The sequence below is a fragment of the Phyllobates terribilis genome, unplaced genomic scaffold (assembly GCF_046119375.1).
Source record: "Phyllobates terribilis strain yellow unplaced genomic scaffold, ASM4611937v1 Scaffold_98__1_contigs__length_5973952, whole genome shotgun sequence".
Lineage (NCBI taxonomy): Eukaryota > Metazoa > Chordata > Amphibia > Anura > Dendrobatidae > Phyllobates > Phyllobates terribilis.
In genome coordinates this window covers 551,159-579,134 of record NW_027362858.1, presented here as the reverse complement: position 1 = coordinate 579,134, position 27,976 = coordinate 551,159, and the positions used below count along the sequence as shown (strand labels likewise).

The 27,976-nt window shown below is 42.7% G+C and overlaps 1 protein-coding gene, 1 long non-coding RNA gene and 1 other non-coding gene across 3 annotated transcripts in view; 1 reads left to right on the top strand and 2 right to left on the bottom strand.

Moving 5' to 3' along the window:
* Positions 1-27,976, bottom strand: part of LOC141198589 (uncharacterized) — a 44,669-nt gene that overhangs the window by 14,232 nt on the left and 2,461 nt on the right. The window contains exons 3-9 of the mRNA XM_073663012.1: positions 16,620-16,777; positions 14,694-14,843; positions 14,388-14,564; positions 14,182-14,305; positions 14,001-14,098; positions 13,713-13,803; positions 8,910-10,305 (exon numbers count right to left, since the gene is read on the bottom strand). Coding sequence (XP_073519113.1) covers positions 8,910-10,305; positions 13,713-13,803; positions 14,001-14,098; positions 14,182-14,305; positions 14,388-14,564; positions 14,694-14,786 — 1,979 coding nt within the window. The 5' untranslated portion in view covers positions 14,787-14,843; positions 16,620-16,777. The remainder of the gene's footprint in view (positions 1-8,909; positions 10,306-13,712; positions 13,804-14,000; positions 14,099-14,181; positions 14,306-14,387; positions 14,565-14,693; positions 14,844-16,619; positions 16,778-27,976) is intronic.
* On the top strand, positions 40-27,976 carry LOC141198590 (uncharacterized). Its single transcript, XR_012270492.1, has 3 exons — positions 40-159; positions 18,811-18,934; positions 26,815-27,976. It is a non-coding gene; the product is annotated as an uncharacterized lncRNA (long non-coding RNA).
* On the bottom strand, positions 12,621-12,738 carry LOC141198667 (U5 spliceosomal RNA). Its single transcript, XR_012270519.1, has one exon. It is a non-coding gene; the product is annotated as a U5 spliceosomal RNA (small nuclear RNA).

Genomic DNA, 27,976 nt, shown 5'->3' with positions numbered 1-27,976 from the left:
GAGCTGTGATGAGGTCACAGGAGGGGAGGAGTCAGGGGTCACATGATCAGGGGCCTCAGTGGATGCACAGTGTGAACTGTGCGGCTCCTGTACAGTGATATCCGGAGTGAAGACGCTACATGGAGACGTCTCCGCAGTCAGTGACATTTCTGGCATTATGTATGTTTTTTGCCTATCCTTCTCTGAAATTTGACTACCCAATTCCTTCTCCCAACCCCAGTAAAGGGTAGAGGGTCATCGCTGGTGTCCATTTGTGTTGCTTTGTGTATGCAAGATAGAAGTTTAGTACAAGGACCTACTTGCGTGATTAAGGGTTCAAACAGAGTGAGTTCATCTTTTATACTAGTAACATGTGAGAATTTATAAATGACCTGAGCTGGAAATAAGCCAGGCAGGATAGACTCCTAATTGGAAAGGAGCCACGAAGTTCTATAAAGGAAAGAAAAGAGCCTGATCCCATGAGAACGTGTCTCAATCTAAGGTCATCAGATCAGTCCCAGAATAGAAATGAGTTCGTACCTGAAGCAGAGGGAAAATCTGGGTTGCCAAACAAGGGCGTTAATGGACCCAACCTACGTGGTATAGATGAAGAGATTAAGACTTGATCCCATGTTTTCAAAAAGTGTTGAGTGGGTATTGGTAATTGTTTAGTTTGTACATGTATTTAGTCAATCCAAGGTAGAGATGTGAGTATCCAGGGATAGAGGTTCCCTTCCAGTTTCACCCATTGCTTATGTACCACAGACGTGAACCAGTCCACTGCTCTCATAAGAATCAAAGATTGATGGTAATTTTTTTAGATCAGGCATACTAGTACACCCCTTTATTTTTGGAACATCACAATATTTTAAAACGTATCCTAGACCTCGGCGTTCCCCATACTACCTAAGAGCGTTGTCGAGATGGGAGAAAAAGGTCTGAGGAAAGCAGATAGGAACGGTCTGGAATATATAAAGAAGTTTTGGCAAAATGTCCATTTTATCACATAAATACAACCAAACCAGGACAAGGGATTGAATTTATAATTCATTAAATTTTGAAGAGTTTATTCAAGGACAGTGATATAATTTAAGCTATACAGATCATCCATGTTCCCTGGAATTTGTGTACCGAGGTACTTAGATGTGTCTTTCTGCCACTTAAAAGGGAAAGTTAAAAATTAGCTGTTGTCTTATGTTATTGCTTCTGATTTAGAGTAGTTTACTTTAAAATCGCTTACTTGGCCAAATTCTTCAAATTCCTTTAGTATAGAAGGAAATGATTCATTTAGTATAGAAGGAAATTAGATAATTGGGTTTCAAAATAGAGCAACAAGTCATCTGCGTATAGAGCTAGTTTATAGTGATGTGAGTCTATAGTAACTCCACTAATATCTGGATTTTTATGTAATGCTACCACGAAATGTTCCATCACCAATGTGTATAGGAAAAGTGATAAGGGACACCCTTGCTTTATCTAATTTTTAATAGAAAATGTGTCAGATAGAAGGCCGTTTACCCTATCGCTTTAGGGTCAGTGTAGAAGGATAGAATTTTAGATAACAAGAAAGAGCCTAACCCAATTTTTCGTAAGGTGCTCTTCAAGAAAGTCCAGTGCATTCTGTCAAACACTTTTTCAGCGTCCATAGAAACAAGGCACATTGGGATCCCCTGTTTTTTTGCATGTGAAACTAACAACGTTTTATTTGTATTATCACGCACTTCTCTATCCTTAACAAAGCCAACCTGATCGCTACTAACAATTGAGGGTAGGTAGTGGGAGAGCCATGATGCAATTATATTAGAGAATATTTTAACGTATATTAATGATATTGGATGAAGATTAGGGCAGGCATTTAGTTCTTTTCCAGGCTTTGATAAAACTGTTATGTGAGCCTCAAGTGATTGGGGGGCAAAGGGGGAGTCTTCTGAGATATTATTGAACACTAATGGTAATAACAGAGGTGCAAACATGTTATAAAATCTATTATTGAATCCATCTGGCCCAGGGGTCTTCCCGATAGGGAATGATTTATTGGCCTGTCCTATCTGTTGTTCAGTGAAAGCTTTGTCTAGTACCTCCTGCTCAGGGGTCTGTAAGGAAGGAAAGGTAGTGTCCATAATATATTTGTCAATTTTTGTTTCAAGAAAATGTATATATTTTCCATGAATATTATATAGTGAGCTATAACAGCAATGAAATGCGTCGGCTATGTCAGTGGGGTTATGAATTTATATCAGTGGGGCTCCTTTTGTTTTGGATACATACAGCTCTGGCAAAAATTAAGAGACCACTGCAGAATTTTCAGTTTCTCTGATTTTTCTCTTTATAGGTATATTATAGAGTAAAATGTACATTGTTGTTTTAGTCTATAAACTACTGACAACAGGTCTCCGAAATTCAAAACTAAAAATTTTGAATTTATTTGCAGCAAATGATAAAGTGTCAAAGTAAAATGTCAAAGTACTAAAAAGGAAACAGTGCTTTCAGACCTCAAATTACTCATGTTTTAAATGTGAAATCAATATTTGGTGGACTAACCATGATTTTTAATCACAGCTTTCATTCGTCTTGCCATGCTTTCCACCAGTCTTTCCATGCTTTCCAATAGAAAACTGTTCAGTGGTCTCTTAATCTTTGCCGGAGCCGTATGTCCTTTGTATCCGTGGATGTAACTTCCTTGTCAATGAGAGACAACATTTATCTGTGAATTCGTACGAGTACGTTCACATGTGATCTTGGCATTTTTTATACGTTTGATCTAGTAAAGACCTTCGCTCCTTTCTTTTTTTCAATCAGATCATTTTTATTTAACAAAAGAAAGAAAGACCAACGTTTTGTTTTTCTTATACAAACTTTGTGACAAAAAAAAAAAGGAAAAGAAAGAAAAAACAGTAAACAATACAAGAACCGGTTTACAATGATATAAAACCCAATATCGCTCTATAGTACAAGGTTTTGGAACAGTAATTTTACATTTGCACATAAATATCTCACTGCTTTTTTTCCCCTATTGGGACATCAATAGAAAAAGAGGGAGGTTAGCCACAGTGCCATGGGCACATTCAGGTCTTTGGAGATGGACTTGTAGCCTTGAGATTGCTCATGCTTCCTCACAATTTGGTTTCTCAAGTCCTCAGACAGTTCTTTGGTCTTCTTTCTTTTCTCCATGCTCAATGTGGTACACACAAGGACACAGGACAGAGGTTGAGTCAACTTTAATCCATGTTAACTGGCTGCAAGTGTGATTTAGTTATTGCCAACACCTGTTAGGTGCCACAGGTAAGTTACAGGTCCTGTTAATTACACGAATTAGACAAGCATCACATGATTTTTCAAACAGTGCCAATACTTTTGTCCACCCCCTTTTTTAGGTTTGGTGTGGAATTATATCCAATTTGGCTTTAGGACAATTCTTTTTGTGTTTTTTTTCATTGAAGACAAATTAAATGAAGAGAATAATACCAAAGAATTTGTGATTGCAATCATTTTCAGGAAGAAACTGAGTATTATCTGACGGAATTGCAGGGGTGCCAATACTTTTGGCCAGCACTGTATCTAAAAAGGGACAATTGTGTGGACTGAGACAATTATTATTATTTGCTGACACCTTAGGTATAAGGATATAAATTCCTGGTTTTCTGCAGGGATATGTACAAATGGTCCAGTATAGTATTTCTGAAGTAATACCTGGGATAATTAACCATTGCTCCCATATGTGTATGGATTTCTTAAGAGAGTTCCTTTTAATATAAGATCCCCTTTCCAAGCATAGAGTGTTATTTATCCTGGATTTTAGTTCTGTTATCGTTGGGGGAGAATTGTCTATCCAATGTAGTGCCAACAACTATCTGGCTTGGAATAATATTCTTGAGCTACCTACTGCCATATGGGAGTCTGGATCTACGTCCTCTCCCAGGAGTTCTAGGATACAGATTTTAGGTTCCAACTGAAGTTGTATCCCAAATACAGATAGTACAAGAGCGATCACCCCCTTCCAGTAGTCGCCAATATTTACACATTCCCACGTCATATGCATCAAGTGGGCGTCATTTTAACCACATCTAGGACATGTGTCATCCATTTGTATTTCAATTTTAAATAAAATACTTGGGGATCTATATGCTCTCTGAATGAGAAGAATTCGGGACAATCTTTGTGACTCACAATGAAAGTTTCGGTGTCAAATCCAGTATTTCCCCCATTGCTCCTCAGATAAGGGACCCTCATCCCCCTCCCATGTCTTAACTATTGTAGCATCGGCGTCCCTGCCCTCTGCTAGGCAGGGACGCCGTCCCTCTCACCTCCGCACTCCTCACGTGGTTCCCTCCAGCGCTCCTGTCTCTGTCGTCGCAGCGGCGTCTCTGCCCCATGTCAGATAGGGACACCGTCTCTCTCGCCCCCCGGCTCCTGGCGCGGCTTCTCCCTGCGCTCCGTTCCCTGCTGTGGCCGGCGCGCGTTCCTCCTCCAGCAGAGTGCTTAGGGCGCGCGCGCGCGCACTCCCCCCCTCTTAAAAGGACGGCGCGCGTCTTCCTAAAAAGTCCCCGGCCAATGGCCAGAGGACTTCCCACATTTAAGGCACCTCCTCCAAAATGGAGGTGCCCGAGCAACAGTTGTCACACTGTGTCTTCACCTCTGCTTCAGCCCTCAGGTCCCTCCGCTAGCCTGTCTAGTCCAGCCTGATTCCTGCCTGTCACCTGTCTACTACCTGCCGGCATCTGCTGTATCTCTCTACCTGCTTACCTGGAAGCACCTGCCAGCACCCGCTGAGTTTATCTACCTGCTTATCCGGAAGCACTTGCCAGCACCTGCCGCGGCTATCCACCTGCTTATCCGGAAGCACCTGCCGCGGCTATCCACCTGCTTACCCAAAAGCACCTGCCAGTACCTGCCGTGTCTATCTGCCCGCTGGGTTGAAGGTACCTGCCGTCTACCCAGAGACTGTCCCCGTCACTTGCCGTGACCTCCTGCCATCTACCCAGAGACTGTCCCCGTCACTTGCCGTGACCACCTGCCTGCTTACCCAGAGACTGTCCCCGTCACTTGCCGTGACAACCTGCCTGCTTACCCAGAGACTGTCCCCGTCACTTGCTGTGACTTCCTGCCTGCCTTCCCTGGCAGTCACCCGCTTCCTTACAAGGACTTCCCCTTTGTATTGCAGCTCAGAGGTTCCACCTCTGGATCCGTTACAACTATCAAAGGATATTTATCCAAATGTAGGGCCAGTAACTGCCTATAAATAAGGGATATTACACCTTTGGTATCCAACGATGTAGTAATGGTGTCTATTGGTTGATGTCAATCAGCATGGCATTTATTTTAGTTGTGTACTATATGCAAGATGTATTTGCAGATATTGATAAAACACCCTATGCAGAAGGTTAAAATCTGCTTTTATTTGTTCTAACCTCTTGAATAATCCATCCCTCAAGAGTTGTGACACCAAACATATACCCCTATCCTCCCACTCACTAACATTTTTTAGTTTATGTAGCTCTGGTAAGTTATAGTTGTGCCATAAAGGAGTATAATTTGTGTACTTTCCAATTCCCAAAATATTTTTACCCCTATCCTGCGCCTTATATATTAACTTTAGTGTACGACATTTTAAGTCATTTTCTCAAGGAGGCCCCATATCTAGTACTGAGAATGGAAGCTTCCACTTGGTTCCTTCCATAAGTAGGTGCCCTGAAATTACACAATATTTGCGAGTACCCCATCCATAAAACTACTTTAGCTCCCTTCTAGTGTAAAGCAGGTCTACATATACCTGGAGGGAAGCAGATCATTTATGTTGTTTGTCAAGGAGATCAATCCGCTCAAGCAAATGGGAGACTTTAGCTGTTCTCTCCTTTTTTTTTTAGCCTTAATCTATGTTTTATTATTATCCCTCTGAGGACGCATGTGAGTGCTTCCCATTTAAATGGTAAGGCAGTTTCATCATGCTCATATATTTGAAGGAGTCTATAGTCTCAAGAAGGTCTGAGCACAGAGTGAGTCTTTCAGCAGATTATCATTTAGGTTCCAACATCTGAAGCCTTGGTGGAGTCAGGTATAGTCAGATTACAATATACAGGAGCATGATCTGACCATACAGTAATTCCTACCTGAGATGTAGGTTGCCATGAAGGCAAGTGACGGCTAATTAAGAAAAGGACTATATGGCTATGCATATTGTGTAAAGGAGAATAATAGGTATAATCCTTTACGTCTGAATGTAGTATCCTCCATACATCGCCCGGTTGAGACCGGAGCACGTTTAGCAAAGCTTTTGATTGTGTTTTAGATTGGTGACTCCAGCCCAGGGACGCGTCTAAAGAAGGATCCAAGACAAAATTAAAGTCACCTCCAATGATGATAAGGTCCTCCACAAAATATTTTAGTTTGTTTAAGTAATGACGGCATGTCTTAATTTGGTCACAATTAGGGAGATAGCAGTTTTCCAAAGTCAAAATTTTGGAGTAGACGGAGATCTTAACGCATACCTCCTCTCCGTGTCAGTGTTTCTACAATAGTATGCAGCAGTGATCTGTGGCGGCCTATACTCAGCACCTTAGACTTCAAAACATTAATCATCTTGGCGCCCCAGAGAAATGCTATCTATTAGTAATCTGAGGTACAGTATATGATCGCCTCTAAAGTGTGAATCCTGAAAAAGAGAAAATGTACGTGCTGTTTATGCCTACGATAAAACACTTGAGCTCCTTTCTCTGGAACATTAAGTCCTCTGACATTTAATGAACAAGTTTTGAGTTGTGCCATATTATATGAAAAAAAGGGGGAATGGAAGAGAGAAAGATTAAGAGAAAAGAGGAAGTATAGACGGTAGATAGTAACGTCTACCTCTCAGTGTCTAAGAAGTATAGATTATGAATATATCAAAACAGTAGGAAATTGCGAAACAAGCAGATCCCAATGCAAGTCCCTAACTGGAGGTTGTCTTTACAGGCGTAAGTTAAACTTTCGGTTCTAGGATTCCTATTAGGTGGAACCATGGAATATAAAACAAGTAATGTAATACAGCCTGATATTACAGTAGTATCATGTGAACTCAACTTATATGCCGGTCTAAGATCTTATATGAACTTAGACATTCTATATAGTGGAAGAGTGGCACCTAATGCTCTATGTAGATGTATCTAATTATATGCTTAAAGAAATAAGTAAGCATCGGCAAACTGTCTCTCATCAGGGAAGACTAGATTCATTTCAGGAGCTCATATGATTGGCAGGTTCCTTTCCCATCTGGCAGCATCACCATCAAGTTCCTGATCCATTGAACACCTTCTGTGACGTGCTGGAACTCTCTGTGGCAATGGTGGAGCAGGTGGCCAGTCAGATATATGGAATGTCCAGGGCATCACAAATAGGTCTCATGTTGCTTGGATCTTTGAAAATATACAGCTGGAATGGATACCCCCAAGAGTACATCAGGCCATTTTCCCGGATGGCATCAAGTAGTGGTTTCAATACCCTTCTTTTAGCAAGTGTCATTCAGGATAGATCTGTGAGCAATTATATGCGTTTTCCATTGAAATCACCAGGACCCAACTCCTCTGCTTTCCTCACAATGGCCTCTTTTACATTGAAAAAATGTATGCGACAGATAATGTCCCTTGGATGCTCAAGATCTGGGCCATGATTGCCTATTGTACGGTGCGCCTTATAAATCTCCAGCTTCTTATCAATAGGGTCACCAGGGATATTATGAATAATGATCGCAGTGTTGGCATAATCACTTGTGCATTGATGCTTTCAGGTATACCCCTTATCCAGATATTATTGCGATTTTCTTGATCATCAACCATATTAAACACGTGATTTATTTACTGGCTGTGACGATCCAGTGTTAGTTTCTGAGCATTATGATGGCCTCTAACTTGGACGACATTATCCTCTAATCTCTGTACCTTGTCAGTAAGCTGTGACAGGATAGTAGTGAGGGGACGTATTTCAGTATTGTATGTGGTCTCCAGCCTCTGAATATATTGCTCCATATCTTCTTTAGTAGGGATAGACACAATCTGATATACAAATAAGTTATGTTGTTCCCCATATCAGAATAACCTGTGGCTGGGGGGTAAATGTCCCTGTGAAGCAAGCACTGCTCAGTATGTGGGCTTTGGTGAGAGTACAGGGAGACTTGTGGAGCTGTTTTCTTGTGAGGCCTACATTAAGAGAGAAGTTGGAGCAGGACTTACAGTCCGGAGCTGTCTGGCATCATGAGGGTTAAGACTGCTTCTTTTACCACGCTGAGGTGAGGCAGTAATAGCTCCGGAGCAGGAAGATAAGACCTTCCATAAGACACGCTGCATACCAGACATGCTGACAGAGGTGGAGGACCTCAGATTAACCTCTGATCTCTTCTTTCTTTCCCATATCGAAAGTCATGTTTGAGGCTGTAAATTGCTTATAATTCCCCCAAGAACACGGTCTGAAGAGAGTTCTTTCAGTGTGTGCGTTCTCTTGGTGCTATGTCCATGCCATGTCCTTCCTGTTGATGTACAATACGTCTGAAGGTGGAGTTGATTGGCAGCAGGATTGTGTGATGCAACAATCTTGTGTGATCCTTACGGAAAAGCAAGTTGTGACACCAATGGAACGGCGCCAGAACAGGAAGTGCGTATCAGTGTTTTTATTTTAACAAGGCTAAACATGAGGAATGAGAAGGAGTTGTCCTAGTAGTAGACAACCCCTTTATGAAGATAACATTTTTGGTTAAAAATGAAAAAGGCTTCTCCCCTGTATGATTTCTCTGGTGTATTACTAAAGCTGATCTTTGGTTAAAACATTTCCCACATTCCAAACATGAAAAATGCTTCTCCCCTGTGTGATTTCTCTGGTGTATAACCAAATCTGATTTCCGGCTAAAACATTTCCCACATTCTGATCAGCAAAAAGGCTTCTCCCCTGTGTGAATTCTCTTGTGCTCAACCAAAACTGATTTCTGGCTAAAACATTTTCCACATTCTGAACAGGAAAAAGGCTTCTCCCCTGTATGAGTTCTCTGGTGCTTAACCAAATCTGATTTCTGGTTAAAACATTTCCCACATTCTGTACAGGAAAAAGGCTTCTCCCCTGTGTGAATTCTTTTGTGCGTAACAAAACCTGATTTCCAGCAAAAATATTTTCCACATTCTGAACAGAAAAAAGGCTTCTCCCCTGTGTGAGTTCTCTGGTGTATAACCAAATCTGATTTCCAGCTAAAACATTTTCCACATTCTGAACAGCAAAAAGGTTTCTCCCCTGTGTGAATTCTCTGGTGCTTAACCAACTCTGATTTCTGGTTAAAACATTTCTCACATTCTGAACAGGAAACAGGCTTCTCCCCTGTGTGAGTTCTCTGGTGTATAACCAAATCTGATTTCCAGCTAAAACATTTTCCACATTCTGAACAGGAAAAAGGCTTCTCCCCTGTGTGAGTTCTCTTGTGCTTAACCAAACCTGATTTCCGGCTAAAACATTTTCCACATTCTGAACAGGAAAAAGGCTTCTCCCCTGTGTGAGTTCTCTTGTGTATAACCAAACCTGATTTCCAGCTAAAACATTTTCCACATTCTGAACAGCAAAAAGGCTTCTCCCCTGTGTGAGTTCTCTGGTGTTCAACCAAATCTGATTTCTGGTTAAAACATTTCTCACATTCTGAACAGGAAAAAGGCTTCTCCGCTGTGTGAGTTCTCTTGTGCTCAACCAAAACTGATTTCCGGCTAAAACATTTTCCACATTCTGAACAGCAAAACGGCTTCTCCCCTGTGTGAGTTCTCTGGTGCGCAACCAAATCTGATTTCTGGTTAAAACATTTCCCACATTCTGAACAGGAAAAAGGCTTCTCCCCTGTGTGGGTTCTCTGATGTCTATCAAGATGCGCTTTCTGGAAAAAACATTTCCCACATTCTGAACAGGAAAAAGGCTTTTCCCCAGTGTGAATTCTCTTGTGCGCAACCAAAATTGATTGCCGGCTAAAACATTTTCCACATTCTGAACAGGAAAAAGGCTTCTCCACTGTGTGAGTTATCTGATGTCTGATTAAACTTGATTTCTCTGTAAAACATTTTCCACTTTCTGAACATGAAAATGGCTTCTTTGTTTTAGGAGCAATTTCTTTTTTATTGCTTATTTTGTGACTTTGATTTTCCTTAGTAGTTGGTAATGAATCAGAAGACAGGACCAGTTTCAAAGGATCAGATGACACATCTTTGCTGTGAAGGGATGATGGGATATCTGGAGTAATAGCATTCTTTTCAGTTGTATCTTGTGTGATCTCAAGATCATCTGGTTTAAAAATTGAAGATGTCAGCTGTCCCTCTGATCTCCTGGTACAGTCATCTGCCAAGGATAAAACCAATTATTATTTATGAATAACATATCCTTAAAATTTATATTGTTGAATATTTTTACTTAAACTCTCTGTAAAAATGTACTTTATGTAAAAGTATCATTATCTACCAAGAAAACATCACAGAAAAAAATCAGCCTTACCAACACCAAATCAGATAACAAATGCATTAGCATTTTAGTGTTGGTTGGGTGTACTGGGGTGTCTGTCCATGTGGGGTGCACTTATATAGTGCTGGGCAGCCTTCCTACCCAGTATGGACATCATCAGTATCCTAAGCCAGACACGGTGCATCAAACCTACCTGTGTGACTGGAGTCCTATGCAAGCTTCATCTGTGTGCATCTTTAATACTAGGCAACCACCCCCTCCATGAATTGGTACGATTATTGGTATTAGTAAGGCTGTATCTTTTTCTGTGATTTTTTTTTTTATTTTGCCCTATGTTAGCCGTCATTATTCACCAAGACAATAACAGTTCACAGTCTAATAGAAAACCTCATAGGATGAACCAGTGGGTCGTAATGTTCAACTGTTTGTTCAGTCTGCCTCCAAAATATGGAATAAAAAGCCACCAAACAATGTTATGTAGGCAAAAATAATGTCAATAGAAACTTCTACTCATCTCACAAAAAACAAGTCCCCACTCAGGTCCATCATCTGTCAATGGAAAACCAGAGGTTTCCACATTATTAGTGGCTCAAAGGCTTTTGAAAAGCAACATGGCTTCCATAAACCAATCCAGCAATATCCACTCTCCCAAAGTCAAATCTCCCCCTCGCTTCTGAGGCTTGCAGTGCGCCCAAACCACATTTAGCATCCATGTATTTGACATTACTATAGTGAGAAGAACCCACTTAATTTACGGTGTGTGTCTCCTGGAGCACAATCTGGACACTGTGTGTTGGGTAATGAAATTATATATTTGTACTTTTCACTCTCCAACATCCACTGTGTGCTAATTTCCAGAAAGTGCCTGTGGAGTCAAAATAGTCACTACTCCTATAGATTATTTCACTGAGGGTTATAATTTCCAAAATGGAGCCACTTTATGGGGATTTCTACTGCTCTGGTTTTCTGCCATTTTGTCATATTAGGGCTTCTGTAAATGGTGTGTTCCATCTCCTCTGGGATCTGCTCCTGCAACGTCTGATTCTCTCACCAGGAGCCACCTTATTCATCCTGCAGGCGGCGCTGGTGATGGAGGAGACGTCAGAACCAGAAGCTCTGGGCGGCACAGGCTCTGCGCAGCCACTAAGATTAGGGTGCCTGGGACCTGTAGTACCATCCTGTCTAGCAGTATGAGTGTGTGTGCTGTCCAGCTGGAGTAATCTGCTCCCTGCTTCAGCCATTTGGAAAGCGCCGCACCCTACTAAAGCTGGAAGCATATTGCCGGAAGCTGCCAGATACAGCCTTGTTCTCCTCTGGTTCAGTCCTCTGTGCTCAGCTCCCGGTTTGTGTATTTGTGTCCTGTTGTGACCTCGGCCCGTTTACTGACTACTCTTGTGTGATTTTGTATTTTCTCTGACCTCCATGTTCTGACCCGGCTATCTGACTATTCTTCTTGCCATCTCACACCACAGAACATTAGGTAACACTGTGGCCCAAGCTTAGGGGGTCTCTGTCTAAGTCCAAATCCATGTAGAGGGGTTAAAAGATGATGAGCAAGGCAAACCCTGGGATCTGGAAAATGGAGTAGATAGTGCCAAGCCTGTTTGTGGTAGCCAACTTTTGAGCTGCCAGGTGACCATGAACAGTTTCCCCAATACATTGTGTCTGCAAACTATCCCAGCAAAATCTGCATTCAAATAGCTAAATGGCGCTCCTTCCCTTCTTAACCTGCCATGTGCCCAGACAGTAGTGTACAACCATATATAGGGTATTGTCAGATTCAAGAGAAGATGGAAAATTATTTGTAAGGTCCATTTGTTTCCTATTATCCTTTGTGAAGAATTCCAACACTTTTCACCACATAAAGTGACACACGTCAGATTTGAAAAATGTCAGAGATAGGTGCTGGGAAAGGACGTTGTTTCTGCGTCCTCTGGAGTCACGACAAACCATTAGTATGGATAAAAATGTAGGTTTATTGTCTACGCGTTTCAGAGACCACCGACTCCTTCCTCAGGACAACCGTACATAACCTCTTTAACAGGTTTAGTGGTTTAATCACATAGCGGGTTTGGGGGAGCAGATGAAGCATTCAGTCAAAGCCCAGAAAATAAATACCCCGATACCACAAACCATTCAGCAGTTTTGCAGACATTCTGTAAAATCAAAGTAAAATTTCCCGCAATCTCTCAATTTGTGTTTAAAAAAAAAAAATAGAAAAAATATCTTCACAAAACTTAGTTTTGCTCCTCTCCATGGAAATCTTTAGTAAAAGGCAAAAGATTTTTACGTTCTGAAGAGAAGCCAGAGTATTTTTCCATAGATTTGAAAAATGGGCCCAGATAGGAACACAAAACTGGCTGCAGGAAGGGGTTAAATCAGAGTATTTTGGGCACTAACTACTATAGGCAAAACTGTGAGTATAGACAATAACACATCTACTGAAATTATCAAACTCAACAGTCTCCATCAGTAAGTAGTGAGTAACTAGTGGTGAAACCTCTCTGTGGTAATTAGAGTATGGAGCTCGGTGGCTCTTGGCAATCTAAACTATCGTAAGGGACAATATTTTCTGTCAGATGAGTTTCAAGAAGAAATATTAGACATTCAAAGAGAACTTTTTATAATAGTGCAGAGATGAGGAGTCTTAAATTTAGCTTAGAGATATATCATGGCACAGGTGTAATGTTTGTTTTTTTTGTTTAGTTTATCACAATCTGGTTTGAAGTTAGTCGGTTTTAAAAGAAACTGAAAAGTCAGGATAAAGGGAAACTCTGTTGTTATTGTACAAAATTCACACTTGGTCTCACTGCACATTTAATGTTGTCGATCATAAAAGTGAAGTTTGGCCAGAAAGACTGGACCTGGTCTTGTAGGGACCATATGAGGACATTCAGCAGCACAGAAGGGAGAGAAGGTAGAGTCATCCAATAAGATATCAGGGTCCTAGGAAACCAACAGCATCATTACCCTCCGCTTTCTCTTACAGACCCATCATTATATTTTTCTTCAAGTGATTTTCTGGCTTTGTGATTTACAGATCTGGGCAGGTAACGTCTCCTAATCACAGGGGGGAGGTGGATCCTCCAGGTTGTAAGTTCTATGGAAAAGGGTTTCAATGCCCAAAATCATTTGAACAGTTTTTGGTGAAGGAGAATGTTGTGGTCTAGAGGCAAAATGGTGATCACACGATTGTGATATGGCCGGACTACACCACCGATAAAGCAGCCACAGCCGGTGACAGAGAAGAATCTGTGACTTCTCTGCATTTAGTGGTTACTACTCACCTGGGTAGTCATATGTAGGAATCTCCTCTTTACACCGCTCATCACCCCTCACATATGTCTCTGTAGTATTAATATGGGTCAGATTTTCACCCTGAAACAAATATTGTAAAAGTCACAGACAGATGAGAAGTCCCATCTATGATCAGCTCTAATCCTGCCACCTCCACCGTTCTCATTACACAAAAGGAAAACACATAATACTGGTGGATAAAACAAGACTGAGCACAAGACCTTCACAGCCGTCTACACATCATAGGGGAGATCTCATGACACCTTCTCTCCATCTACCTGATGATCATGAGGAACACTGGGATCTTCTTGTTTACAGTCCTGTGGAAGAAGAGGACGGGGACATCTCTCTGGTGTTGTCCTCTTACTGGATAGATCTGGAAGAAACACATACAGGGACTGAATTTATTCTTTACATACAGATAATTATAGGCTGTGTGTATTTAGTCCTGTCTATTACCTGGTGATGTGAGGGGCTGGGGAACCTCCATCATGACGTCTTTGTACAAATCTTTATGTCCTTCTAAATACTCCCACTCCTCCATGGAGAAATAGACAGTGACATCCTCACATCTTATAGGAACCTGACACATACAATGATATAGTCATCCCCCCGATCCTTCATTGGGTTACTGTATAATATCCCAGTATTCCCAGCACTGTCACCTCTCCAGTCAGCAGCTCAATCATCTTGTAGGTGAGTTCTACGATCTTCCGGTCATTGATGTCCTCATGTATGAAGGGGTGAGATGGAGGCCCTGTGATTGGGCTCAGGGGTCTTCCCCATCCCTCAGACACATGGACCTGACAGCGCTCACTAGAGGTCTTCACTAATATGTAATCCTGGTTATGGAAAGACATATAAATAAATCTCCCTCCAGACATTTCCAGAGTCCTCACCTCTCCAGTTCTGTCCATCTGTTACTCCCATAGATAAGAATGGTGTAATGTGACGTCATCAGAATCTCTCACCTCTCCAGTAAGATGGAAGAGGATCTCTAGGGTGAGTTGTAATATCCTCTCCGCCATCTTGTCTCTATCCAAATCCATCTTTGATGGGTCCATTAGGAAAATTCTCTTAAATAGAAGATCTTCACTGAGAGGATCTAATATTGTAGGGACCTGAATGAGAAGATGATGAGCCTATGTAACATCATAAAAATCCTGTGTCATAATACAATTACTGGAGATAATAAGGGGAAACATATGAGGAGATATATTATTTTACAGTATTTAGTTTTCTTCTTTACATCTACTAATAAAACCTATATATTTTAGGCCACAGACAACAAGCAGTTTCTTCCTCGGAGTCTGTAGCTGAACACATTTCTCAAAGACTCATCTTCCATAAAGCTAATTCTCGTCTCATTTACCGACACTGCAATCAGCATTAGCAATACTGCAGGAGATATTCATTACATGTGACATGAGAAATAACTACTTCATGAGGAGGACAACATCTTCATCTTCTACTATGGCTCTACAAACATATTTAGCCAGAGTTCTTCACTGACTACATCTCCACCGGTCGTCTATATGAATGTTTCCCGTCTTCCCCGGACTGTAATCTTCTATCACATTAGATCTCTTGTGCTTAACCAAACCTGATTTCCGGCTAAAACATTTTCCACATTCTGAACAGGAAAAAGGCATCTCCCCTGTGTGATTTCTCTGATGTTTGATTAAACTTGATTTCTCTGTAAAACATTTTCCACATTCTGAACAAGAAAATGGCTTCTCCTCTGTGTGACTTCTCTGGTGATTAACAAGATTTGATTTCTGGTTAAAAAATTTCCCACACTTGAAACAAAAAAATCTATTTTCTGCTGTGTAAATGATTTTATGTTTAAGGCTATGTGCCCACGATGCAGAAATGCTGCATATTTTTTACGCTTCTCCCTGGCAGGAAAAACGCATGCGTTTTTTACATGCGTTTATCCCGCCGGGTAGAAGCGTTTGTTAAGCGTCTTTGCATGCATTTCTGCATGCGGGTTATCAAGAGCTTTTCCGAGCGATTTTAGCATCACTTGGAAAAGTGCTTGACAACTTGTTCACACTATATAAATCCATGCAACCGGCATGGATTTATAGTAGTGTGACCAAGTTAGTTAAAAAAAAGAATAAGAATGTTAAAAAATAAAAAAATTAAGTTTATACTCACCTTCCGATGTCCTCCCGGTGTTATCTCCGCTGCGTCCGGTGTGTTGGGCGGCTCACGCTGTTGTGAAGGACCTGCGGTGATGTCATTGAGCCATGTGATGGGTCACATGACTCTGACGTCATGGCAGGTTCTTCACAACAGCGCGAGCATTGCAAGAGACCGGACGGAGCAGACAAAACACCGGGAGGACATCGGAAGGTGAGTATGAACTTTATTTTTTGTTTTAAATTCTTTTTTTTACAGTTTCTATGGTACCCAGGTCTGGATGAGAGTCTCCTCTCCTCCAGACTTGGGTACCATCCGCACATAGAAACGCATAATATCCGTGTGTACAAATGTACTGACACGGATATTATGCGTTTCAATGCAAGTCAATGGCAGCGATTACGCCGCGTTTCCGCAAAATTAATGGACATGCTGCGGATTTTTGAGCGCAGCATAAACACTGCGGAAAAATCCGCAGCATGGGCATTGACATTGCGGCTTGTCATTGGGGAGTCTGGGGGGCGGATTACCAAGGGTTTCCCAAGCGTTTATGCTGAGGAAATTTCGCAGCATAATCACTTGGAAAACGCAAAGTGGGCACACAGCCCAAGAAAAGACTTTTCGAGGGAAAAACTTTTTCCATATTCTGAACATGAAAATTGCTTCTTTGTTTTAGGAGCAATTTCTTTTTTAATGCTTATTTTGTGACTTTGATTTTCCTTAGTAGTCGGTAATGAATTAGAAGACAGGACCTGTTTCAAATGATGAGATGACAGATCTTTGCTGTGAATGGATGATGGGATATCTGGAGTAATGGCATTCACTTCAATTGCATCTTGGGGGATCTCAAGATCATTTGATTTAAAAATTGAAGATGTCAGCTGTCCCTCTGATCTCCTGGTACAGTCATCTGCCAAGAATAAAACCAATTATTATTTATGAATAACATATCCTTAAAATTTATAATGTTGAATATTTCTAATTAAACTCTCCATAAAAATGTACTTTATGTAAAAGTATCATTATCTACCAAGAAAACATCACAGAAAAAAATCAGCCTTACCAACACCAAATCAGATAACAAATGCATTAGCAATTTAGTGTTGGTTGGGTGTAATGGGGTGTCTGTCCATGTGGGGTGCACTTATATAGTGCTGGGCAGCCCTCCTGATCTAATAGTATGGGCATCATCACTATCCTAAGCCAGACACTGCATCACACCTACCTGTGTGACTGGCGTCCTATGCAAGCTTCATCTGTGTGCATCTTTAATACTAGGCAACCACCCCCCCATGAATTGGTAGGTTTGTGAGTGGTTGCTTCATCAGTATTTTTCACCTGCGCTGCCCCCCCACCCTTTATCATGGGGGTCTGTGGCATCCTGCTAGTGCATTTGTTATATGATTTGGAGTTAGTAAGGCTGTATCTTTTTCTGTGATTTTTTTTTTGTCCTATGTTAGCCGTCATTATTCACCAAGACAATAACAGTTCACAGTGTAATAGAAAACCTCATAGGATGAACCAGTGGATCGTAGTGTTCAACTGTTTGTTAATTCTGCCTCCCAAATATGGAATAAAAAGCCACCAAGCAATGTTATGTAGGCAAAAATAATACCAATAAAAACTTCTACTCATCTCACAAAAAACAAGTCCCCACTCAGGTCCATCATCTGTCAATAGAAAACCAGAGGTTTCCACATTATTAGTGGCTCAAAGGCTTTTGAAAAGCAACATGGCTTCCATAAACCAATCCAGCAATATCCACTCTCCCAAAGTCAAATCTCACCCTCACTTCAAAGCCTTGCAGTGTGCCCAAAACACATTTAGCATCCATTTACTTGACATTACTATAGTGAGAAGAACCCACTTAATTGATGGTGTGTGTCTCCTGGAGCACAATCTGGGCACTATGTGTTGGGTAATGAAATTATATATTTGTAATTTTCACTCTCCAACATCCACTGCGTGCTAATTTCCGGAAAGTGCCTGTGGAGTCAAAATAGTCACAACTCCTATAGATTATTTCACTGAGGGTTATAATTTCCAAAATGGTGTCCCTTTATGAGGATTTCTACTGCTCTTGTTTTCTGCAATTTGGTCACATTAGGGCTTCTGCAAATGGTGGGTCCCATCTCCTCTGGGATCTGCTCCTGCGATGTCTGCTTCTCTCACCAGAAGCCGCCTTATTCATCCTGCAGGCGGCGCTGGTGATGGAGGAGACGTCAGAACCAGAAGCTCTGGGCGGCGCAGGCTCTGTCCAGCTACTAAGATTAGGGTGCCTGGGACCAGTAGTACCATCCAGTCTGGCAGTATGGGTGTGTGTGCTGTCCAGCTGGAGTAATCTGCTCCCTGCTTCAGCCAACTGGAAAGCACCACACCCTACTAAAGCTGGAAGCATATTGCCGGAAGCTGCCAGATACAGCCTTGTTCTCCTCTGGTTCAGTCCTCTGTGCTCAGCTCCCGGCTTGTGTATTTGTTTCCTGTTCGGAGAATCTCTAATCCCATTTATTTTACTTAGCATTATATATTGTTTTGAGTATATCAATAGCCAATCACCTACAGCCGTACTACAGGCTTAAACCAATGTTAGTACGATTATTACAGAAACACACATATGGTCATATTATCGTTAGTTCGGCACATGATGGAAAGTTACAAGGTTATACATCCCGGCTCAGACTAGTTAGATAACAGGAGCAGGGTGTTTCATAGAATGTTCTTGAGAGAAAAGATTCTTGTGAGAAAATTGCATGTGAAGCAGGAGAAAAGAATGAAATAATGTATGCTATGCAAGGTGTAATAATAACATCATTTTAGAAGCAAGCACAAAATGAAGTAACTATAGCATGAATATCGATATGTCCTTTACATCAACCTTGTAACATAATAATTTGACACTCACTTGGTCAACCATGAAGGGTCATTGCTGCCCTCCCTCAACAGCTTGGTGCCGTGACTCGGATCCCTAACCAGGGACGCCCCACCACCTCTGGACATCCACAAAGAGAGACTTGCTTTCGGCCTCCCCCACTGGAATTGGGACTGATCATCCCCCACAAAAGCCACGGTAAGTGCCCGAGTTCTTTACTAGTGATACTGACCGTTTGGCGTGGTTTCCACGTGGTGCGTGGTTGTTTGCAGTATCTCCGGATGTCTTGGTTGGATATAGTCAAAGTTGAGACTATAGGGGTGTAGTCCCATTAGGGGTCTGATATTGATAACTTTTAAAGCAGTACCACCTCGGATTGACAAGTGAATATTGTATGAATCTTCCTTAACTTCTGACAAAGATTCTTAGGAGACTGAACACTATTAGTATCAGTCGCGGCAGGTGATCGAATATTGGGTAGGACACGCACACAGATATAAGTATATCGAGTGTCCGGAGGGCTGCAGACGCAAGCTCTCCTCCATTCACCTAGTACCGTATGTGACTTCCCCGAAGGGAGGGGCGAGTCAGTGGAACAGTTGAGGCCGGCCAGACTCATACTGTGCACAAATCAAGGATCTTTGTCAGTCGAAAGACAGCAGTGCAGTGATTAATCAATGTTTACGTGGAGCAGAAAGAAAGTGTCTCCCCCTCAGGAGGGAGAGGATGTGATGACTATCATGGTCGGTCGAGAGGGGAAAAGATCATTTAAGAATGCACCAAAAGTGTTTAAGTTGTTAAACTATCCCGTGGAGGGGAGACTTCAGCCTACATTGTGGGACGAAGGAATCCGGCAGAAAAGGGGAAGACTAGTTGACTGTGGATTGTTGGAAGATGCTGAAAAGTTTAAGAAAGTTGCACATGAGATTTGTGGTGATGGATATGTTTAAATAGAGGAGGAGCCAGGTTATTTCAATTATCTTTATGTCAAGAAAGTAAAATTATCTAGCACTGTAACAAAGACTGGCTGTTTTGTGCTACAAAATGAAGCTGATGGGGAAAAGGTAGAGGAGGAAGTAGATTCCCCTTCCCAACTTATGTGTCCACAAACTGAATCTGAAGCCCCTAAAGAAGCATCCCCTACCCCCACAAATGTAGCTGTACCCCAGATTCTGAATCCGGAAACTGAGCAATTTATACCTAAGGAGATTAAATACCCTGCACTTCCCACTGGTGGCCAGCCACCACCATATAACCCAGAAGGCAGGCTTTGTAAAGTGTGTTGGGTCACCAATCCGGGATGGTGCGAGACGTATTATAATTGTGGAACACGCAGACCCAGTGTTGTAGCACCAACCTTCCCATTACTTAACGCTGATGGCGGGTATTATAAACCATTGCCCCACCTGCTCCCGCCATGGTCCACACTCCATTCGGGGAGACCCAGGGACCTGCGAACTCTACCCTATTCACCCTCTCCCGAACTGGGGAAATAGAACATGGACACGAGTACCAGGAGGTGGCGTCTGTTTTGCTGAATGGTCCTTCGGAATTTTCCACTATACTGAGAATAGGCATGGGGAGTATACCGCAACAGCAAGTTGGGATCATTGTAAGCGCAGCAAATGCAAAACTACAGCATGGGGGGGGGGGGCTAGCTGCAGAAATATGTTGTATTGGGGGACCTACAATACAAATTACATCCAACGATTACATCCGTGTCCACGGTCCGTTAAGAGAAGGAGAAGTGATGGCTACAAGAGCGAGACAGCTATCATGTCAGTATGTTATACATGCGGTGGGACCAAAATATGATCCCCTGGATGTACCCAGGTCACAACACCTGCTTACAGAAACAATTCAAAACACCATAGCATACGCATCACAGCTTCATGCGGTCCCAACCCTAGCCCTGCCATTTATTTCCACCGGTATTTTTGGATATCCAAAACAAGACGCGGCCAAAATAATAGTCGGGGCTATAAAGCAATACATCGCCACGCATCCAACTAAATTGAGAGAGATAAGACTCTTGGCCATCGACAGGGATCTCGTTGATTATGCCACTCAACTAATCAAACCCGATATCTGGTCTCCCACAGTGTTCCCCTGCCTCCAAGATCTCCCAACAATCAGTACTCATGCTGATTTCCCTCCACCTCCACCCCCTCTCACAAAGATGGAGGAAATGGAGGAAGCGGACCACAATACCAGCCCACCCAAATATACCCCATTTACCCCAGTACAGACGGATATTCTGTGTAACTGTCTCCCGGATCCCGAACATTCCCCCATGGCTTTTTACAGGGGCATGGCCGCAGATAGAGAGATATATTCAACAACAAGGAAAGATCTTTTACACCTGCTCCATGTAAAAGCCGGTGAAGGATATTATCCCATGGTAGAGGCAGCTGTCCCATATAATAGAGCATTAGACACCAATACGTATGAGAGTTGGGTTGACTTCTGTCAAGCCCTTAAAATATGGGCTCAGGATAAGTTGGCTGATCAATCCACTACCCTCACAGATGTCACTCAAGAGAAGGGAGAGTCAGCTGAGAAGTTTAATGGGCGCCTTATGCAGGTCTATAAGGACCTTGGGTTCTCCTTACATACTAAAACTCATTGCCAGCTGTTAGTATCCGCCTTTATCCAGGGGTTACGGACTGAAATCAAGGACGCGATATTAGCTGTATGACCAGATGTTGAGTCAGCCACCCCAGGAGATGCCCTAAAGGTAGCAAAAAGCTTCCAGAAAAGTGTCGGCCGGACCGCTTCTGCGGTTAAGCCCAAATCTAAACCCGCTGCAGTGGCAGTTGCAGCACCTGCAGTACCCGCAACACAGTATCCTCCCTTACAGCCTCACTATTACCCCATGGCGGTACCTGATCAGCGAGTAATGTATCCCGGGAAAAGACCAGTAGTGAATTCCCATCTTCATTGTTGGAGGTGTGGCCGGACGGGACATTTCCAAAGGGACTGTCACACCCCTGCTAGCCAGTGCACTGCCCAAGCCCCCCTATCTAGAAATAGGACGCCCGGCCCACGAGACTCACGAGAAAATGTCCCCCAAGACCATCCATTCTGAAATGGAGGCCAACCAGAGTCTGCCATCGTGATGCCCGTAACCACGCCCGGGCTCTGTTCATCTGTAGTTATCCCAGTAGGAGGGAATCCGGTGAAGTTCATGGTAGACACTGGGGCAGTCAACTCCATTTTAAAATCCACTGAACTGCCCCAGGGTCTCCCAGTCCAATTTTCTAACGACAATCTAATATTGATCGGTGTAGATGGCAGACCTAACAAACACACTCTCACTAAACCTATTCCGATTGGCCCATTTCCGGAAGTAATGGCACAATTTGTCATATCCCCGACCTGCCGGGTAAATCTTTTAGGAGCAGACCTCTTGTCTAAATTCCGATCCCGAATTCAATACCAGGACAATGGTCAATGGTTTAAAGGATCCAAACTCTGATGCACACATAGAGGAGGTCTGCATCTTACGGGCGCTACCCACGGTTATGATTAACATATCAGATACGATTGGAAATCTCCCAAAAGATCCCAGGTTAGCTCCATACACAGAGGAAATCCCTTCTGTGGTCACAAGGCCCAGACCACATTGGGTGATTGCCGGTAGAACCAATACAGGTGTACCTCAAGCCCGGAGCGCCCTTTCCCAAGGTTCGCCAGTACCCGCTCACACATGCACAAGAACAAGGTCTACACCAGCAAATTCACACCTTGTTAGAGAAAGGGGCACTAATCCCCTGCGTCTCCCCGTGCAATACGCCGTTGTTCCCCGTAAGGAAAAAATCCCAACCGGGGCAGCCGCCCGCTTATTGATTGGTGCAGGATTTGAGGGCAGTAAATGTAGCGACAGTCTTGGAAACTACTGTGGTGCCTAACCCACATACACTTCTCTCACAAATACCATCTACCGCAGCCTGGTTTACAGTAATTGATTTAGCAAACACCTTTTTCAGCATTCCACTACATAAAGACTGTCAGTTTCTGTTTGCATTTACATATCAGGGCAGGCAATTGACTTGGACGGTGATGCCGCAGGGAGCGCAGAATAGCCCTAATCAGTTTGCAAAGAACATGTCTAGCTGTCTGCTGCCGTGGCAGCTGGACAACTCTGAGGTCGTACTATTACAATACGTTGATGATCTTCTTTTGTGTGCCCCCATGGAGCAAGTGTCCATCAGGGCCAGTGTTAGCCTCCTCAAGCATCTAGCAAAACTGAATTGTCGAGTCTCAGCCTCGAAACTTCAGTTTTGCCTTGGTCAAGTGGTTTTCTTAGGCCACTGCCTTACTCAGGGTACCAGACATCTCACAGAAGAAAGAAAGACCATCTACCTACTACCATTCCCAAAAGATCCCATAGAGCTGCAACGGTTCCTCGGACTATGTACATGTTGCAGACAATGGATCCCAGGCGCTTCACGTCTGATGCAACCCCTATATGATGCATTAAAAGAAGACACTCTGGCTGGTGTAAACAACAAGGACCACCAAGAACTGCTGCAACAAGCCTTTGAGCAACTAAAATCAAGGATAATGACAGCCCCTGCCCTTGGAAACCCAGATTATGCTCAACCTTTCCATTTGTATGTCTCTGAGACAGGAGGGCATGCCGCCAGGGTACTCACGCAGAGAAACTGTACAAAGCAGCGCCCGGTCGGTTATTGCTCAGCGCGTCTGGACCCGGTAGCCAGGGCCTCCCCCAGCTGTCTACGAGCGGTTCACGCCACACAGCAGTTACTTGAAAAAACGGTGGACATCATCCTTGGACATGAGACTCACCTTTATGCTCCACACGATATTGCAGCTGTTTTGGCTTTACAGCAACCTAAACATCTGTCCACACAGAGACACCTGCAGCTGCAGTGTACGTTGATTTTGCCAGAAAATGTGAAATTACACCGGTGCACCACCATCAACCCGGCCACCCTGCTACCAGCACCTGAAGGAGAGGGGAAAGATGCTCCACCACATGATTGTCTGGAACTAATGACTGCGGAGTCAACTCCACTTGTTTTAGTGGGGGGAAGTACCCTTGGATGACCCAGAACTTACCTTATATACTGATGGATCAAGATATGCTGTCACCTCTGGCAAGTTTCATACTGGATATGCTGTCACAACTGAAGATACATTGGTAGAGGCTGCAGCCTTACCTCCCAGTATGTCAGCACATGAAGCAGAGCTCAAAGCTCTGATTGCTGCTTGTCAACAGGCCGAAGGAAAACGTGTGAATACACTGTGTTCCAAATTATTATGCAAATAATATTTTCTCAGATTTTCCCAAAATACCTATATGAATTGCAGTCATTGTAATTTTCCAGTCAAATAACTATTAGAGTACAATTGAAAGGTTTTTGTACAAATTGCCTAGGATAACAGTATATTTTTAAAAAAATAAAAAACTCAAACTGCACTCAAAATGCATGTTCCAAATTATTATGCACAGCAGAGTTTTCAACCTTTTCATTTTAATAAAGAACAAAAAAATGGTAATTTTTGAAATTATAAGCATTATCAGGTTATTACAAACTGAAATCAAACAGTTTTCAACTCAAAACTTTATTCTAGGTGATGTTACATTTGCACATAGGACCCCTTGTTCGAAAGGAGCTTCTGAACTCTCTCGTCCATTGAATTTGTCAGGTTTTGGATGGTTTCTGCTTCCAATTGTTTTGCATGAGGACAGAATACCCTCCCAGAGCTGTTGCTTAGATGTGAACTGCCTCCCGCCATCATAGACACTCCTTTTGATGATGCTCCAGAGGTTCTCAATGGGGTTGAGGTCAGGGGAGCATGGGTGCCACACCATAAGTTTGTCCCCTTTGATGCCCATAGCAGCCAGAGATGCAGATGTGTTATGTGCAGCATGAGACGGGGCATTATCATGCATGAAATGATCTCAATGGTCCAGATGGATGGAGTGGAGGATGGCTGGTTGATGGACACCCCATGCAAACACGGCTACGGGAGGAGGTGGAGTAATGTTTTGGGCTGGAATCATGGGGAGAGAGATTGTCGGCCCTTTTAGGATCCCTGAAGGGGTAAAGATGAACTCCATAATGTATGTTGAGTTTCTCAAACAGCACTTCCTTCCATGGTTCAAGAAGAAGAACCGTGCATTCCGCAGCAAGATCATTTTCATGCATGATAATGCCCCGTCTCATGCTGCACATAACACATCTGCATCTCTGGCTGCTATGGGCATAAAAGGGGACAAACTTATGGTGTGGCACCCATGCTCCCCTGACCTCAACCCCATTGAGAACCTCTGGAGCATCATCAAAAGGAGTGTCTAGATGGCGGGAGGCAGTTCACATCTAAGCAACAGCTCTGGGAGGGTATTCTGTCCTCATGCAAAACAATTAAAGCAGAAACCATCCAAAACCTGATAAATTCAATGGACGAGAGAGTTCAGAAGCTCCTTCCGGACAAGGGGTCCTATGTGCAAATGTAACATCACCTAGAATAAAGTTTTGAGTTGAAAACTGTTTGATTTCAGTTTGTAATAACCTGCTAATGCTTATAATTTCAAAAATGACCATTTTTTTGTTCTTTATTAAAATTAAAAGGTTGAAAACTCTGCTGTGCATAATAATTTGGAACATGCATTTTGAGTGCAGTTTGAGGTTTTTTTTTTTTTAAATATACTGTTATCATAGGCAGTTTGTACAAAAACCTTTCAATTGTACTCTAATAGTTATTTGACTGGAAAATTAAAATGACTGCAATTCATATAGGTAATTTGGGAAAATCTGAGAAAATATTATTTGCATAATAATTTGGAACACAGTGTATATTTACTGACTCGAGATACGCCTTCGGGATTGCACATGACTTTGGGGAGATCTGGGCAAGGAGAGGTTTTGTCACCACTGCAGGTTCTCCTGTGAAAAATGCTGAAAGAGTCAGACAATTGATGGAAGCAGTACAACTACCAAGACAGTTGGCTGTTGTAAAGGTAAAAGCTCATACCTGACCAGATGCCCCTGAAGCAAGAGGTAATGCACTTGCTGATCTCCATGCTAAGCAAGCAGCTCTTCTTCCAACATCCATGTCCATGGCTGTTACGCGGCAGCAGACCAAACAGCTAAATTCCGTGCCAACCCAGGATCAACCTGCTGAAAATCATCAACCGGTCCCTCCAATCACAAAGCTACGCTGCACATAGCAAAAAGTCTCTAAAGAAGAACACCAGTCATGGAAGGAGGCGGGTGCTAAATTGATAGATGGGCTATGGAAAAAGGGACAACTGTATTGTTTGCCTCGACTCCTATATCAGGCCGTTGCAGCCTGGGCCCGTGGACCGGTGCATTGAGGGAAGAATCAAGCTTTGCTACTGGTACAGAAACTCTATTGGGCCCCAGGAATTTCCACCGTGTTGAGCGCACAAAACAAGGTTGCACAATATGCCAAACCTGCAACCCAGGCAGATTACAGAATGTACCGACAAAACACCTTGCTAAACCAGAGTATCCGTTCCAACAATTGCAAGTTGATCATATCACTCTCCTTAAAGCAGGACGATATGAATACTGCTTAGTGGTAGTGGATATGTTTTCCAGCTGGCCAGAAGCATTCGCCGTTCCAAACATGACTGCCAAGAAGCTGGTCTCCGAAGAAGTTTTCCGGTATGGAGTCCCAGAAGTTATCGAAAGTGATCAGGGACCAGCCTTTTCCTCATGCGCATATCAAGAAATACTTACCATGATCGGATCAACAGTGGAGCTGCATACTCCTTACCATCCTCAGTCAAGCGGCAAGGTGGAGAGATTGAATGGCACACTGAAAAGGCAATTGACCAAAATGATGCAGGAGACTACGGCCCAGTGGCCTGAACTCCTTCCCATTGCACTATACCACATACGCACCACCCCCATAGGGAAACAAACTGTCACCCTATGAGATACTATTTGGGTAATAACCAGCTATAGCTCGATTTACCCCACAACAATTATCAGAAGAAACAGATCATGTTGTGCAATATGTGATTCAGCTTGCCAAAGCCTTAACTAACACCCATGCGTTAGTATCATCTTCTATTCCAGATCCAGCTGATGCAGAAGGTTATCATACCCTCAAGCCCGGAGTTTATGTGTATGTGAAGAGGCATGTTTGGAAACACGGACTAGTACCATTGTATGACGGACCATACCAAGTGCAGTAAAACTTGAAGGGAGTTCAACATGGATCCATGCTTCACATTGCAAACGTCAACCATCCTGAGATGTTTTATGATAATATGTATGGTTAGATTAATCAATACCAGGAATAGCCTACAACAGAATACTGACCCTTTTAATAACAAGTTCATTACTCACCACCAGATTTTGGTACAGGAATTGAGTCAATTAGAGAACAACCCGATCAGTGACTGTTGGATATGTACTCACTCACCAGTTTCAGCCACTAGTATGCCTTTTCTGGCGGTCCCAGTCACTCTGGAAGAAATACTAAACTGGCCCAATTGTAGCGACGCCCTTGCTAATAACGCTACTAAGTTTAGTAGATTATGGAACACCACTGTATCTCCCCTGGTGGCAAGGAAATCTTACTGCCACCAGTAGACACCTAAAATTTCCTGCCCTTAAAGGAAACAAATGGGTGCCCAGAAACAAGTCTTCCTTGACTAATTTAGGCTTCATACCAACTGAAGGTCTACAAATCAGTTTTAATGCTACTCCTAGTACGGCAGATGCTTTTAAACCGTCATTGTTGGAAAGATACATTCATAATCACTCATGGGTACATGCAAATCTGTTTATAAAAGGTACCAATGACACATGTTATAAAATATCTGGTAATATCCCTTGTAATGAATCCTCTGAATATAAGCCTAGTGATCCAACATTTGGCAATCCGAATGATGGATATTGTAGCCCCCTGGGACAAATGCCTTCATGGTGTATGTTATCAAATAACACCGTTTTTATTGATTTGGTACATAAGTTAGTATTACAGCAGTCTGCTTTATGGGATCTGCCATCAGCCACATATTGGGTCTGTGGGAATAATGCATATAAATGGCTCCCAGTCGGAGTAGGGGGGACTTGTACGTTGGCCCGGCTAACTCCAGCCACTTATCTTATTCCCTATAGTAAAGTAGATATGAGAGCCATCCCTCTTCATACCATCTATAAACGTGCCAAGAACAACACCCCACGCCCATCAGGAAGACCTCATTTAGTACAAATTAGTATACCCAATAAG